At 38.7% G+C, this 15,940-nt stretch overlaps 2 protein-coding genes across 12 annotated transcripts in view; one reads left to right on the top strand and one right to left on the bottom strand.

The window, feature by feature from the left end:
- Positions 1-4,576, top strand: part of cacna1da (calcium channel, voltage-dependent, L type, alpha 1D subunit, a) — a 144,751-nt gene extending 140,175 nt beyond the window's left edge. For all 11 annotated transcript variants that reach the window (XM_045705835.1, XM_014167635.2, XM_014167632.2 and 8 more), the window contains one exon: positions 923-4,576. In XM_045705835.1, coding sequence (XP_045561791.1) covers positions 923-1,228 — 306 coding nt within the window. In that variant the 3' untranslated portion in view covers positions 1,229-4,576. The remainder of the gene's footprint in view (positions 1-922) is intronic.
- A 343-nt stretch (positions 4,577-4,919) lies between these two features.
- LOC106583380 (parapinopsin) lies at positions 4,920-15,070 on the bottom strand. Its single transcript, XM_014167507.1, has 5 exons — positions 14,591-15,070; positions 13,927-14,095; positions 13,651-13,810; positions 13,098-13,340; positions 4,920-5,101 (listed from the first exon to the last, which is right to left on the bottom strand). Exons 1-5 carry the CDS (start codon positions 14,928-14,930, stop codon positions 4,982-4,984), a joined length of 1,032 nt encoding a protein of 343 aa, XP_014022982.1. The 5' UTR covers positions 14,931-15,070; the 3' UTR covers positions 4,920-4,981.
- Between the last annotated feature and the right edge of the window lie 870 nt (positions 15,071-15,940).

Here is a 15,940-nt window from a genome sequence, read left to right as displayed (position 1 = left end):
TCTGAAGCTACTCTGAACATATCCCAGTCCGCGTGATCAAAACAATCTTGAAACGTAGATTCCAGCATTGAATAGTCCTCACCACGGGTGCTTCCTGTTTGAGTTTCTGCCTACAGGAGGGGAGGAGCAAGATGGAATCGTGGTCCGATTTGCCAAATGGGGGGCAGGGGAGGGCCTTATATGCATTCTGGAAGGTAGTATAACAATGGTTGAGAGTTTTAGCAGCGCGAGTACAACAATCAATATGTTGATAGAATTTCGGGAGCCTTTTCCACAAATTTGCTTGGTGAAAATCCCCAGCTCCAATAAATACAGCCTCGGGATATGTGGTTTCCAGTTTGAATAAAGTCCAGTGAAGTTCTTTGAGGGCCGTCGTGGTATCCGCTTGGGGGGATATAGACTGCTGTGGCTATTATTGATGAAAATTCTCTCGGGAGAACGGGAGTACGGTCGGCATTTGATTGTGAGATATTCTAGGTCGGGTGAACAGAAGGACTTGAGTTCCTGTATGTTATCACAGTTACACCATGAGTCGTTAATCATAAAACATATACCTCTACCCTTCTGCTTCCCTGAGAGATGTTTGTTCCTGTTGGTGCGATGTACTGAGAACCCAACTGGCTTTACAGAGTCAGACAGTATATCTCGAGAGAGCCATGTTTCATGGAAGCAGAGTATGTTACAATCCCTGGTCTCTCTGAAAAACAACTCTTGCCTTGAGCTCATCAATTTTATTATCCAGAGATTGGACATTAGTGAGTAAAATACTCGGGAGCGGTGGGTGGTGTGCACACTACAGGAGTTGCCACAGGTGTTGATGGTTTAAACTCTCAGACTCAGATATACAAACTTTGGTGACTAACAGTAATTTAAATGGCCCACGTTTACACAATGTGGTCGGTTTTCTCCTATTGCCACGCAGGTTTTGATATCAGAGGGGCTCGGGAGATACGCCAAGGATCCAAAGTTCGTGGCGGCCACCAAGCACGAGATAGCGGACGCGTGCGAGATGACCATTGACGAGATGGAGAGTGCGGCCAGCCACTTACTGAACGGCGGTGTGGCGCCGGCGGTTAATGGGGTCAATGTGTACCCCGTCATGAGTGAGCGGGACTACGACCTCCAGGACGCCACGGCCAGTTACAGTGATGAGGAGCCGGAGGTGGAGCTAAGATTACCGTACGAGGAGGACCTGGCAGACGAGATGATCTGCATCACCACTTTATAGCATCGGCTGGAGAATAAACTACTAGAAACTAACTACTAGCTGTATGTACTCTACTTCATATAGACCACAGTACCATCAGTGGAAAACTAAATGAGAAATGCATCTATTGGCTTACGACCAAAAGAAGTGCCTTTTACATGGAAGAGAAAGGCACCTATGAGGAGAGAGAGACACACTTATTCTCTCACTCGCCCTCTGCCAGCCAGGGAATTCACATCACTTCTGTCAATCACAGGACTAGGAGCCAATCCTGGTGCCAGGGAACCATGTTAGTCTCACCCTCCCAGACCGACACTACTGGCGCATAGGAGGCCATGACCATCTGTCATAGGTCACCATCTGGAGGTGACACTCACAGGTTCATCAACGAGCCAATCGCAGACGAGGACATGGCGTGTCAGTGGAGGAGATGGACCTATTGGCAGAGGCGTGAGGTACCGTGGGCAGGTCGTTAAGGGTGATGACAATCAGATGTAAGATGTCATTCCCTCTGTCACTTTATTAAGATTTTGGCATATCATGCAAGTTTTCAATGCAAGCATAGAAAGGCATATCTCTCCCCACCTACCCCCCTTAGATGTTTTAGTATAACTTTGATCCCGGAATCATTGGCATAAATAATTAAAAGATGGCTGTAGATGGGTCACAACGAACAGATTCTTAGAGAATAACCAGTTTACGTATGCAGGAGATATCAGTCACCTTTATAGCATCATCCAACTGGAGATATACACTTCTGAGACGACTACAGCATGGAATAAATGCACTAGCAGTCAGGTTGTTTTTCATTTGACAATAGCCTGACAATTAATATTTCATAGTAGATATACTGTAAATGAATTGTATTATATAAACAAAAAGAAAAACTTTGTAAAGAGATGTTCTATATTTTGTAATTGTGTACCATTTCAAAAGAAGATCAGCAATACACACCCTAATGAATCCTATTATGCTACCAGGAAAGAAGATCGCTGGTGTTATTATTTTATTAGGTACAATATTCTGACATTTATTTGCCTTTTCTTTGTTGTTGCTCATATGCATCCTTGACATGTCTGTGAACAGCTTTTTTTAATCGTTTTGTTTTTCGTGTAACAACACAGCTGCACAAGATATGCAAATGTATTTGTTTTTTTACTTGTTTTATGAGCATAAGAACACTGTATATGTGTTACTCAAACCACACCAACACCAGTACCACAAAGTAAAGTACCCCTTATTAAGAGCATCTTTGTAGGACTTGATGTTAGCTAAGGCTCAAGGAGGCTATTGTACCTTTATAAAGATGTGATACTAACCTTCCGTGTTTGCATATGTTGTGCAGCACAGAAAGGTCAAATGCCTAGTGCATTGACAATGCTGCTTCATTTGCCCATTTTGAAATGAATTCTACAACTTTATTAGTTTCATCTGTCCCAACTGAAATGCCTTCTGCTGCTGAAAGAAAACAATATGATAGATGTGAGATGAACAGAAATCTCCCTGTCATTCTCAATGCTTTTATTGGGATTTTTCCTCAATATACGACTTGTTGATCACGATTAATGTAAGTTAATTCCACTGATCCTTTCAAACTGAATCTTCCTAATCACTTGGCCTTTATGTTGTTGTGTGCGAGGCTTGTGACAGACTGAGCCGGTGTGAGCCAGGACAGACGGGCTGCACAGTGATTGATTGGTGAGGCACGTATTCATCAGGGATGTTGACAGGGCAGATGAGCTTACGTGATGAGGCTGCATCTAGCCTGGGTGCCAGTCTGGTTCTGCTCTCTCGCCAACTCCTTACGGAATTGTCAAGCAAAACATGACAATGGAGTAGGCAAAAGCAAAAACAGATCTGGGACCAGGCTAGGTATCATCATGGTCTAGGTAGGTCCACGGTCTCCACCATTGTTGTCCTCTTCTGTTGTGTTGTCGTGTCATATTTAGCCTGAAGTGTTTTAGCTGGAGAGAGGCTAAGCAATACTAACCCCCTCACTCTCTCAGCCTCTCTGGCTTCTCTCTGCATACACTATACCTCGTGGTGGTCCAGCATCGTCTGGGGAAAACATATCAGCCTCCCTCTCAACCAACCAGTCTGTTTCCCACAGCCATCTTATCCGTCCAATGAGAAGGGAGTGTTTGTACTACAGCTCATTTTACAAGAAAACTCCACTTTTGTTGCTATCAACGCAAGTTGAAAATTGATGCACCACAAAATTACTTTACACTAGCAGACAAAAAATAAAGTACTAAGTTCACTTATTTTTCAGGCGCTGCCCTGGATAGTTTGAATAAGCACAGATGATGGGTAGGTGATGAGACATGTGGGATCTGTAATTCATGAGTGTTTGATTTGTAGTTCATGAGTTCGCATTGCGTTCTCAGTCAATCTGAATACTGTCGTGAAAATGTAGGTTTTCCACTTTGTGTGCACATTGAAAGGGCTCTTTGAATTGTTTGAGTAAAAAAAAATGTGTTCTGGTCTTTTTGTTGAGAATTATCTTGTGAAAGGACCAATGCGCATTCCAGGCACGTTATACTATTCGTAGCAATTACTGATAAACTGAAAATATGCATTATTTTGTAAACACTTTTAAAAAGGTTGTGTTAAACTAAAGATAAAACAAACATACTTTTACCTCATGTCAGGGATTCCTGAAAAAAGAAAAGAGAAAATGATTTGGTTCATTCTATACCAATGGTATTTCAATATTAGCACATAGCTGTTTGTCTTTGCACAAGTAACTGTATAGTGCTATTGTTTCTCCTTTTTCTATACACATTTTTGTGAATTAAGGTGAGACAATTTTGTACTTTTTTGTGACTGTGTGTATGGTTTAGTGAAATCTATATTTGTCATTTACACCTCACCTTTCAATGCTGGGACAGAAAGAATCTGAAAAAAAAATTAAGAAAAAAATATACATTTTCAAGGTGCACTGTTCCTCTGTTGGTGGGTTAAAAAAAGATAAATCCAATGGTATTATACCAGTTTACAGAGAAACCCTTGTTGATTTAAACATTTTGATTCGTTTTCATTCTATTATTATAATTATTATGATTACTATTACTACTATTACTGTTATTAAATATGTATTCAAATAGAAGATAATGTAAAATATGTACAAACATATGGAAAGACCCATGGTAATGTTCTCTACTTGAAAGTCCTTATATTTTCTCTGTAATGTTTTTATTCAGTGAACATGATTTCTCTTAGTAGCAAATGCTTTATTATGACCCTCTATGTTTTGTATCAATTCATTTTTTTTCCATTTTTTTTTTTGTTGCCTTGAATTCATTTTAATCAATAATGATATTTTATTTTCTAATGATTATTACTGAATAAACTTACACTGAAATTCTACACTGTATGTTCATTATTTGTGCTTTGTTTATAGATAAGCCATGCATTATGTATTGAACAGTATTTTCATAGTAATTTTATATTTACCATAAAGTAACAATAGATTCCACAGTTAATAAACATTCTGTAACATACTGTAGGTAACATACTCTGTGATCAGCCAGTTTTAAACCTCCTGTCTCTCATCTCATTCTGGATGTAGTATTAAAACCATACTCTGTAAAGCTTTTTTGGTTATGACAAGGTAAGAAAGTCATGCAAATCTCCTTATTAAGGTGTTAATAAGTCATTCTTACAAACTAAGAGGTATATTTAATGAATGTATTAAAAAAGGCATAGAATATGAGTGACACTTTATTGGTGCTGCTGGTGCCATTAGTGGATTTATCTAAATGCCTGTATGGATCAACTGGGGGAGACTTTGTTGTTGATGGTTGCCACAGTGGTCTGCATCTCTGACCCCTCCTCCTCAGATGGCCATGGGTCCCTCCCACACAGCAGGAAGGGCACTGCATATCTCCGGAACTGGACAAGACACAACACCATCATCACACACTGTTACTGTGTCAGGCATTTTGTTGTATATCAAATGGCTTCAATGTTTAAAATAACTGTTCATGGTAAACAGCGGCTGTTCAATCACAAAACTGTATGAGATTAAGTCGCAGTGAAACAATGTTCCACCACAGGACCTGAGCTAATGGTGACTGAAATTACTTTCAGACACACTTTCAGACATTTTTCTCCACTAGATGGTGTCTTTGGACTGCTAATGAGTGTCTGGTTTGTGGCAAGGCGCATTGCAGTGATCATTCTACAGATTAGTGTCTAACTTAATCTCCTATCACATTTATAGGCTTATTATCATCCTTGACATTTTTTGCTTCCTATATCTGATCTTGTTTTCAATACAAACATAGTGTTTAATTGACTGGTTTGCTGACGTCACGAAAACGATGCGCACATTTCAAAGGGGCATAAGGCCATGTCTTGTTATGGTTCTGAATGGCCAGATAGCTTGCAACAAAGAAACTGCCATGGTGTGAATCGTAAGTGGCACGTTTCAGTTGGTTTGAGCTTGTTCTTGATACCATGTCTTGTTTTGAGGTGTTTTGACTGATGTCACGTCTATGCTAATATGGAAAAATGTGTGTTGGTTTTGTTGCTAAACAACCAACCCATCTATACACATGTGTAGATGAATAGAAGATGTACTGTATGTACAGTAGCAATCAAAAGTTTGGACACACCTACTCATTCAAGTGTTTTTCTTTATTTGTACTATTTTATACATTTTAGAATAATAGTGAAGACATCAAATCTATGAAGTAACACATAGAATCATGTAGTAACCAGTGTTAAACCACTGTTAAACAAATCCAAATATATTTGAGATTTGAGATTCTTTAAAGTAGCCACCCTTTGCCTTGATGACTGCTTTGTACACTCTTGGCATTCTGTCAACCAGCTTCATGTCATAGTCACCTGGAATGCATTTCCATTAACAGGTGTGCCTTGTTAAAAATTGCAGGCCAAGTAAATGCTTCACAGACACATCTCAACATCAACTGTTCAGAGAAGACTGCATGAATTAGGCTTTCATGGTCGAATTGCTGCAAAGTAACCACTACTATAGGACACCAATAAATAGAAGAGACTTGCTTGGGCCAAGAAACTTGAGCAATGGACATTAGACCGGTGGAAATCTGTCTTTGGTCTGATGAGTCCAAATTTGAGATTTTTGGTTCCAACCGCCATGTCTTTGTGAGACACAGAGTAGATGATCTCAGATGATCTCCGCATGTGTGGTTCCGACCATGAAGCATGGAGGAGGAGGTGCTATGGTGTGGGGGTGCTTTGCTGGTGACACTGTCTGTGATTTATTTAGAATTCAAGGCACACTTAACCAGCATGGATACCACAGCATTCTGCAGTGATGTTCCATCCCATCTTGTTTGCGCTTAGTGGGACTATCATTTGTTTTTCAACAGGACAATGACCCAACACACCTCCAGGCTGTGTAAGGGCTATTTGACCAAGAAGGAGAGTGATGGAATTATGCATCAGATGACCAGGCCACAATTACCTGACCTCAACCCAATTGAGATGGTTTGGGATGAGTTGGACCGCAGAGTGAAAGAAAAGGAGCCAACAAGGGCTCAGCATATGTGGAAACTCCTTCAAGACTGTTGGGAAAGCATTCCAGGTGAAGCTGGTTGAGAGAATGCCAAGAGTGTGCAAAGCTGTCATCAAGGCAAAGGGTGACTACTTTGAAGAATATAAAATCCCAATTATATTTAGATTTGTTAAACATTTTTTGGTTACTACATGATTCCATATGGGTTCCGGGATTCTTCCGATGGCATTGCAGAGTACACCACATCAGTCACTGGCTGGCTTTATCAATGAGTGCATCTATGATGTTGTCCCCACAGTGACTGTACGTACATACCCCAACCAGAAGCCATGGATTACAGGCAACATCCGCACTGAGCTAGAGGGTAGAGCTGCCGCTTTCAAGGAGTGGGACTTTAACCCGGAAGCTTATAAGAAATCCCACTATGCCCTCCAACGAACCATCAAACAGGCAAAGCATCAATACAGGACTAAGATTGAATCGTACTACACCAGCTCCGGTGCTCGTCGGATGTGGCAGGGCTTGCAAACCATTACAGACTACAAAGGGAAGCACAGCCACGAGCTGCCCAGTGACACGAGCCTACCAGATGAGCTAAATGACTTCTATGCTCCCTTCGAGCCAAGTAATACTGAAACATGCATGAGAGCATCAGCTGTTCCGGACGACTGTGTGATCACGCTCTCCGTACCCGATGTAAGTATGGCCTTTAAACAGGTTAACATTCACAAGGCCGCAGGTCCAGACGGATTACAATGACGTGTGCTCCGAGCATGCGCTGACCAACTGGCAAGTGTCTTCACTGACCCCCCCCCCCCCCCCGAGCTAACGTAGGCTAATGTGATTAGCATGAGGATGTAAGTAACAAAACAAATTCCCAGGACATAGACATATCTGATATGGGCAGAAAGCTTACATTATTTTTAATATATCTGCACTGTCCAATTTACATGAACTATTACAGTGAAATAATACCATGCTATTGTTTGAGGAGAGTGCACAATTATGAACTTGAAAATGTATTAATAAACCAATTAGGCACCTTTGGCCAGTCTTGATACAACATTTTGAACATATATGCAATGGTTCATTGGATCAGTCTAAAACCTTATACATACACTGCTGCCATCTAGTGGCCAAAATCCAAACTGCGCCTGGGCTGGAATAATACATTATGGCCTTTCTCTTGCATTTCAAAGATTATGCACATATTTTTTTCTTTGTATTATTTGTTTTTACCAGATCTAATGTGTTATATTCTCCTACATTAATTTCATTTCCACAAACTTCAAAGTGTTTTCTTTCAAATGGTATCAAGAATATGCATATCCTTGCTTCAGGTCTTGAGCTACAGGCAGTTAGATTTGGGCGGAAATTCATAAAAGATCCATATTTTTTAACACGTATTTTTCTTAAAACTGCATTGTTGGTTAAGGGTTTGTAAGTAAGCATTTCACTGTGAGGTCTACAGTTGTTGTATTCAGTTTGTATGTGACAAAATACAATTTTATTTTATATTGGTATTTCATAGTTTATGTCTTCACTATTATTCTACAATGTATAAAATAGTCTAAATAAATAAAAACCCTTGAATGAGTAGGTGTCCAAACTTTTGATTTCTACTGTATGTGTACCTGTTTCTTCATTTAGAGGTAGATTTATATGTGTACATGTTTCTTCATGTAGAGGTAGATTTATATGTGTACATGTTTCTTCATGTAGAGGTAGATTTATAGAGTATGTATACCTGTTTCTTCATTTAGAGGTAGATTTATATGTGTAATGTTTCTTCATGTAGAGGTAGATTTATATGTGTACATGTTTCTTCATGTAGAGGTAGATTTATAGAGTATGTATACATGTTTCTTCATGTAGAGGTAGATTTATAAGTATTCCTTTTTGTTCATGTAGAGGTAGTTTTATAAGTGTACCTGTTTGTTCATGTAGAGGTAGATTTACAAGTATACCTGTTTGTTCATGTAGAGGTAGATTTATAAGTATACCTGTTTGTTCATGTAGAGGTATATTTATACAGTATGTGTACCTGTTTGTTCATGTAGAGGTAGGTTTATAAGTATACCTGTTTATTTATAAGTATACCTGTTTCTTCATGTAGAGGTAGATTTATACAGTATGTGTACCTGTTTGTTCATGTAGAGGTAGATTTATACAGTATGTGTACCTGTTTGTTCATGTAGAGGTAGATTTATACAGTATGTGTACTTGTTTGTTCATGTAGAGGTAGATTTATACAGTATGTGTACCTGTTTGTTCATGTAGAGGTAGATTTATAAATAAAACTGTTTGTTCATGTAGAGGTAGATTTATACAGTATGAGTACCTGTTTGTTCATGTAGAGGTAAATTTATAAATAAACCTGTTTGTTCATGTAGAGATAGATTTATACAGTATGTGTACCTGTTTGTTCATGTAGAGGTAGATTTATAAGTAGTGTACCTGTTTGTTCATGTAGAGGTAGATTTATAAGAATACATGTTTGTTCATGTAGAGGTAGATTTATAAGTGTACCTGTTTGTTCATGTAGAGGTACATTTATACAGTATGTGTACCTGTTTGTTCATGTAGAGGTAGATTTATAAGTATACATGTTTGTTCATGTAGAGGTAGATTTATAAGTATACCTGTTTATTTATAAGCAGTACCTGTTTGTTCATGTAGAGGTAGATTTATAAGTATACCTGTTTGTTCATATAGAGGTAGATATATCCAGTATGTGTACCTGTTTGTTCATGTAGAGGTAGATTTGTAAGTGTACCTGTTTGTTCATGTAGAGGTAGATTTATAAGTATACCTGTTTGTTCATATAGAGGTAGATTTATAAGTATACCTGTTTGTTCATGTAGAGGTAGATTTATACAGTATGTGTAACTGTTTGTTAATGTAGAGGTAGATTTATAAGTGTACCTGTTTGTTCATGTAGAGGTAGATTTATACAGTATTTGTACCTGTTTGTTCATGTAGAGGTAGATTTATAAGTGTACCTATTTGTTCATGTAGAGGTAGATTTATACAGTATGTGTACCTGTTTGTTCATATAGAGGTAGATTTATAAATAAACCTGTTTGTTCATGTAGAGGTAGATTTATAGGTGTACCTGTTTGTTCATGTAGAGGTAGATTTATAAGTATACCTGTTTGTTAATGTAGAGGTAGATTTATAAGTGTACCTGTTTGTTCATGTAGAGGTAGATTTATACAGTGTGTGTACCTGTTTGTTAATGTAGAGGTAGATTTATAAGTATACCTGTTTGTTCATGTAGAGGTAGATTTGTAAGTATACATGTTTGTTAATGTAGAGGTAGATTTATAAGTATACCTGTTTGTTAATGTAGAGGTAGATTTATAGGTGTACCTGTTTGTTAATGTAGAGGTAGATTTATAGGTGTACCTGTTTGTTCATGTAGAGGTAGATATATCCAGTATGTGTACCTGTTTGTTCATGTAGAGGTAGATTTATAAGTGTACCTGTTTGTTCATGTAGAGGTAGATTTATAAGTGTACATGTTTCTTCATGTAGAGGTAGATTTATAGAGTATGTGTACCTGTTTCTTCATTTAGAGGTAGATTTATATGTGTAATGTTTCTTCATGTAGAGGTAGATTTATATGTGTACATGTTTCTTCATGTAGAGGTAGATTTATAGAGTATGTATACATGTTTCTTCATGTAGAGGTAGATTTATAAGTATTCCTTTTTGTTCATGTAGAGGTAGTTTTATAAGTGTACCTGTTTGTTCATGTAGAGGTAGATTTACAAGTATACCTGTTTGTTCATGTAGAGGTAGATTTATAAGTATACCTGTTTGTTCATGTAGAGGTATATTTATACAGTATGTGTACCTGTTTGTTCATGTAGAGGTAGGTTTATAAGTATACCTGTTTATTTATAAGTATACCTGTTTCTTCATGTAGAGGTAGATTTATACAGTATGTGTACCTGTTTGTTCATGTAGAGGTAGATTTATACAGTATGTGTACCTGTTTGTTCATGTAGAGGTAGATTTATACAGTATGTGTACTTGTTTGTTCATGTAGAGGTAGATTTATACAGTATGTGTACCTGTTTGTTCATGTAGAGGTAGATTTATAAATAAAACTGTTTGTTCATGTAGAGGTAGATTTATACAGTATGAGTACCTGTTTGTTCATGTAGAGGTAGATGTATACAGTGTGTGTACCTGTTTGTTCATGTAGAAGTAGATGTATACAGTATACCTGTTTATTTATAAGTATACCTGTTTTTTCATGTAGAGGTAGATTTATACAGTATGTGTACCTGTTTGTTCATGTAGAGGTAGATTTATAAGAATACATGTTTGTTCATGTAGAGGTAGATTTATAAGTGTACCTGTTTGTTCATGTAGAGGTACATTTATACAGTATGTGTACCTGTTTGTTCATGTAGAGGTAGATTTATAAGTATACATGTTTGTTCATGTAGAGGTAGATTTATAAGTATACCTGTTTATTTATAAGCATACCTGTTTGTTCATGTAGAGGTAGATTTATAAGTATACCTGTTTGTTCATGTAGAGGTAGATTTATAAGTATACCTGTTTGTTCATGTAGAGGTTGATTTATACAGTATGTGTACCTGTTTGTTCATGTAGAGGTAGGTTTATACACTATGTGTACCTGTTTGTTCATGTAGAGGTAGATTTATAAATAAACCTGTTTGTTCATGTAGAGATAGATTTATACAGTATGTGTACCTGTTTGTTCATGTAGAGGTAGATTTATAAGTATACCTGTTTGTTCATATAGAGGTAGATATATCCAGTATGTGTACCTGTTTGTTCATGTAGAGGTAGATTTGTAAGTGTACCTGTTTGTTCATGTAGAGGTAGATTTATAAGTATACCTGTTTGTTCATATAGAGGTAGATTTATAAGTATACCTGTTTATATATAAGTATACCTGTTTGTTCATGTAGAGGTAGATTTATACAGTATGTGTAACTGTTTGTTAATGTAGAGGTAGATTTATAAGTGTACCTGTTTGTTCATGTAGAGGTAGATTTATACAGTATTTGTACCTGTTTGTTCATGTAGAGGTAGATTTATAAGTGTACCTGTTTGTTCATGTAGAGGTAGATTTATACAGTATGTGTACCTGTTTGTTCATGTAGAGGTAGATTTATAAGTATACCTGTTTGTTCATGTAGAGGTAGATTTATAGGTGTACCTGTTTGTTCATGTAGAGGTAGATTTATAAGTATACCTGTTTGTTAATGTAGAGGTAGATTTATAAGTGTACCTGTTTGTTCATGTAGAGGTAGATTTATACAGTATGTGTACCTGTTTGTTAATGTAGAGGTAGATTTATAAGTATACCTGTTTGTTCATGTAGAGGTAGATTTGTAAGTATACATGTTTGTTAATGTAGAGGTAGATTTATAAGTATACCTGTTTGTTAATGTAGAGGTAGATTTATAGGTGTACCTGTTTGTTAATGTAGAGGTAGATTTATAGGTGTACCTGTTTGTTCATGTAGAGGTAGATATATCCAGTATGTGTACCTGTTTGTTCATGTAGAGGTAGATTTATAAGTGTACCTGTTTGTTCATGTAGAGGTAGATTTATAAATAAACCTGTTTGTTCATGTAGAGGTAGATTTATAAGTGTACCTGATTGTTCATATAGAGGTAGATTTATAAGTATACATGTTTGTTAATGTAGAGGTAGATTTATAAGTATACTTGTTTGTTAATGTAGAGGTAGTTTTATAAGTATACCTGTTTGTTAATGTAGAGGTAGTTTTATAAGTGTACCTGTTTGTTCATGTAGAGGTAGATATATCCAGTATGTGTACCTGTTTGTTAATGTAGAGGTAGATTTATAAGTATACCTGTTTGTTCATGTAGAGGTAGATTTATAAGTGTACCTGTTTGTTCATGTAGAGGTAGATTTGTAAGTGTACCTGTTTGTTCATATAGAGGTAGATTTATAAGTATACCTGTTTGTTCATGTAGAGGTTGATTTATAAGTGTACCTGTTTGTTCATGTAGAGGTAGATTTATAAATAAACCTGTTTGTTCATGTAGAGGTAGATTTATACAGTATGTGTAACTGTTTGTTAATGTAGAGGTAGATTTATAAGTATGTGTACCTGATTGTTCATGTAGCGGTAGATTTATAAGTGTACCTGTTTGTTAATGTAGAGGTAGATTTATAAGTATACCTGTTTGTTCATGTAGAGGTAGATATATACAGTATGTGTACCTGTTTGTTCATGTAGAGGTAGATTTATAAGTATACCTGTTTGTTCATGTAGAGGTAGATTTATAAGTAAACCTGTTTGTTCATGTAGAGGTAGATTTATAAGTGTACCTGTTTGTTCATGTAGAGGTAGATTTATAAGTGTACCTGTTTGTTCATGTAGAGGTAGATGAGAGGGTTGTACACGGTGCTGCTCTTGGCCAGGTAGACTGGCACGGTGCCCAGCAGAGGGCTAATGTGGGCATCAGGGTGGGAGACCACCACAAGGGCCAGGGTAGCGTAGGGCAGCCAGCTGATCAGGAAAGTAACCACCATCAGAACCACCATGCGGGCCACCTTAGCTTCCGCCTTGGCTGCTGCACCCCCTTCTATACAGCCCATTGCAGAGACCTGCAACAACAACAACACAGCCAGGTTGTGGAATATTGATAGTACAGTATGTAAGGCTTGCCGAATGCATGGCACAGACAATATGTAGTCATACAGAGAGTATGTCTTGGGCTAGGAGTTTTTCCTGACCATATAACCTGACCAAGAACAACTCCAACCTACAGGCTGAGTTTTTCCGGTTCAGGTCTTGAGATCAGGAAAAACTCCTGATTGGCCCTAATTATGACGCACACTACCGGACTGGCACAGACACTGTCTGAGCAGACACCTTTAGGGCTGTGCATGTAAACTACACATTGAGTGGACCTACCTGTCTTAAAGTGTAAATGAGTTTAGAGTAAGAGGCCACGATGATGAGGAAGGGTACGGCGAAACACAGCAGGAAGTAGCACAGGATATATGACACATTACTGGGGTCCCGGTTGTGCCAGTCCGGGGCGCACGACGTCCCCACGCCCTCCAGCTCGTACCTGTAAGGGAAGTGAAGTTTAGTCATGGTTTACTATTATAATCTGCGTGGTCTCATTACATGATACGTCATCAGTACATGCCAGTGTGGCGGATTAATCTGATGTCATTACAGTACCTTCCCCAGCCGAATAGGGGCGGGGTGTTCCAGATGAGAGACCAAACCCAAGACAAGGTCACACCCACAACCGCATGCTTGGTCTGGAACGAGATTGGTCCTAGCGGCTTGCTCACCACAAACATCCTCTCTATGGCAATCAGAGCTACCGTGCACAGTGACGTGATACCTGCAGTACAGTACAGTACAGTACAGTACAGTACAGTACAGCAGTCATACAGTGCTCCACAGGGCCTCATCGTAAAGGTATTTTGCAAATGATATTGTTGTTGTAATTAAAGGTACAGTAATTACAGATATGTTGCCTGAAGATTGCAACGACTGATTAGTGTGACAGAATCATTACGAGAACTCATTTTAAATTGATTCAGAATTTGTTTAATTACGAGTTTGATTCAAAATAATGATTCAGCTAGATGGCCATAAGAAAATAATCAGCATGGTTCCATATGGTTCCATATTAGAAAATATGTTTTAAAAAAGTTTACAATACAATCGGACTTTTTGAAGCAAATATAGACTTTTAATACAGTACATGTTTTTTCAAATGTATACTTTACAGTAAGGCCATATTTGTAGAGAAGGAATAAATGTCATCAATGTCTATGTGTATGTGAAACAACTTAATAAGTATATCGCAGAGACGGTTCTGGGAGCCACTCACCAAACAGAGCCACAGAGAATCCCTCTATGATACAGCCGGTCCGTCCCAGGGAGAAGTACCCCAGAGCGTTGTTGACCACAGACAGAACCCCACCAGTCAGCGCTGTCCCCAGGTCAGCTACGGCCATGTTGACCAGGGCGTAGTTCAGAGGTTGCCTCAGCTGCTTGTTCATCAGTGACACCACGATCACCGTGGAGTTCAACACGATGGCCGGTACGGTGAACATCGCCATGACGATGGAGAGGGTGATGAAGCCGGCTCGGGGCAGGAGCTCCTCGCCCTCGGGGGACGTTCCCAGGTAGGACGTAGCGTTGGGGAGAGAGGCTAGCAGCTGCATCATGGATATAGAACCACAACAAGCACACACCAAACAGGCTCCCACTCTCTTGGAGGTGGTAAGAACCTCCACACCACACTCCCAACACAAGATCTCTCACACTCCCTTAAGTCTCTCAGAGCCCACACCACTCTGACGGCAGCGAAAGGGTGCACAGACTGAGACACAGAGAGTGGAATATCTGAGATTAGGTGTTCTAAGTCGTGTGATGTAAAGTCCCACAAATCCAGACTTAACAAAGAGTAATTCCCTCAGGTGGTGATCCTTGATCACAATTTACACCTGATTGTAGAGGTGCCAGAACAAGATGTCTCTCACCAATTGCAAGTGCCCTCACAGGAATATGTGTGTTAAATTACTCTAGTCAAGGTGATTGGAATTTTAAACTTCCCAGGATCCCTTTTCATTCCCTGACATCCCTGGCAACAATGAGTGTCACTCAACAGAGGGGCTTTCTAGGAAATGTCTGACTACTTAAGCTTTTTTGCTGTCACACACATGGACATACACAAACTCTCTCACACACACACACACTAACACATGCACACACACAACCTCGCTCTCTCACACACACACACACACACACACACGGTCACACACAGGGTCAGTGAAAGTTGAAAGTGTCAGCCTCTGACTAATAGGTGTGTGAGAGAGGGGCACTCCAGGTCACTATCCTCTCCTGATTGATCTGACCTGTCCAGCCTTCCTTATTTTAACTTACCATGGGCCTACAACAAAGCTGTGTGTGTGTGTGTGTGTGTGTGTGTGTGTGTGTGTGTGTGTGTGTGTGTGTGTGTGTGTGTGTGCGCGCACGAGTCAAGTATCATTAAATACAATTACTATTCAGTGTATTTACTTACTGCAATAATTTTCATAAGATAATGCAATTTTTTTCAATTACTGTTTTGATTCTGTTGTTTTATGATAATCTTGGACGCTCATTTGAATACAGATGAAGAAAATGTTCTTTCCCATTTCAGCCTCCTCCCATCTATTATGTGTTGTTGTGGCTC

The sequence above is a fragment of the Salmo salar genome, chromosome ssa22 (genome assembly GCF_905237065.1).
Source record: "Salmo salar chromosome ssa22, Ssal_v3.1, whole genome shotgun sequence".
In the NCBI taxonomy this organism is placed as follows: Eukaryota; Metazoa; Chordata; class Actinopteri; order Salmoniformes; family Salmonidae; genus Salmo; species Salmo salar.
The sequence above is the reverse complement of the archived record's forward strand: the minus strand, read 5'-3'. Positions and strand labels throughout refer to the sequence as shown.

Excerpts from the sequence above, each read along its gene's own strand:
- LOC106583380 (XM_014167507.1), bottom strand. The coding sequence starts at position 14,930 with ATGATGCAGCTGCTAGCCTCTCTCCCCAACGCTACGTCCTACCTGGGA. Across the intron at positions 13,811-13,926 it reads CCCCTATTCGGCTGGGGAAG|GTACGAGCTGGAGGGCGTGG; the intron begins GTACTGTAATGA and ends CTTCCCTTACAG. Across the intron at positions 5,102-13,097 it reads ACCTCTACATGAACAAACAG|TTCCGGAGATATGCAGTGCC; the intron begins GTACACTTATAA and ends TGTCTTGTCCAG.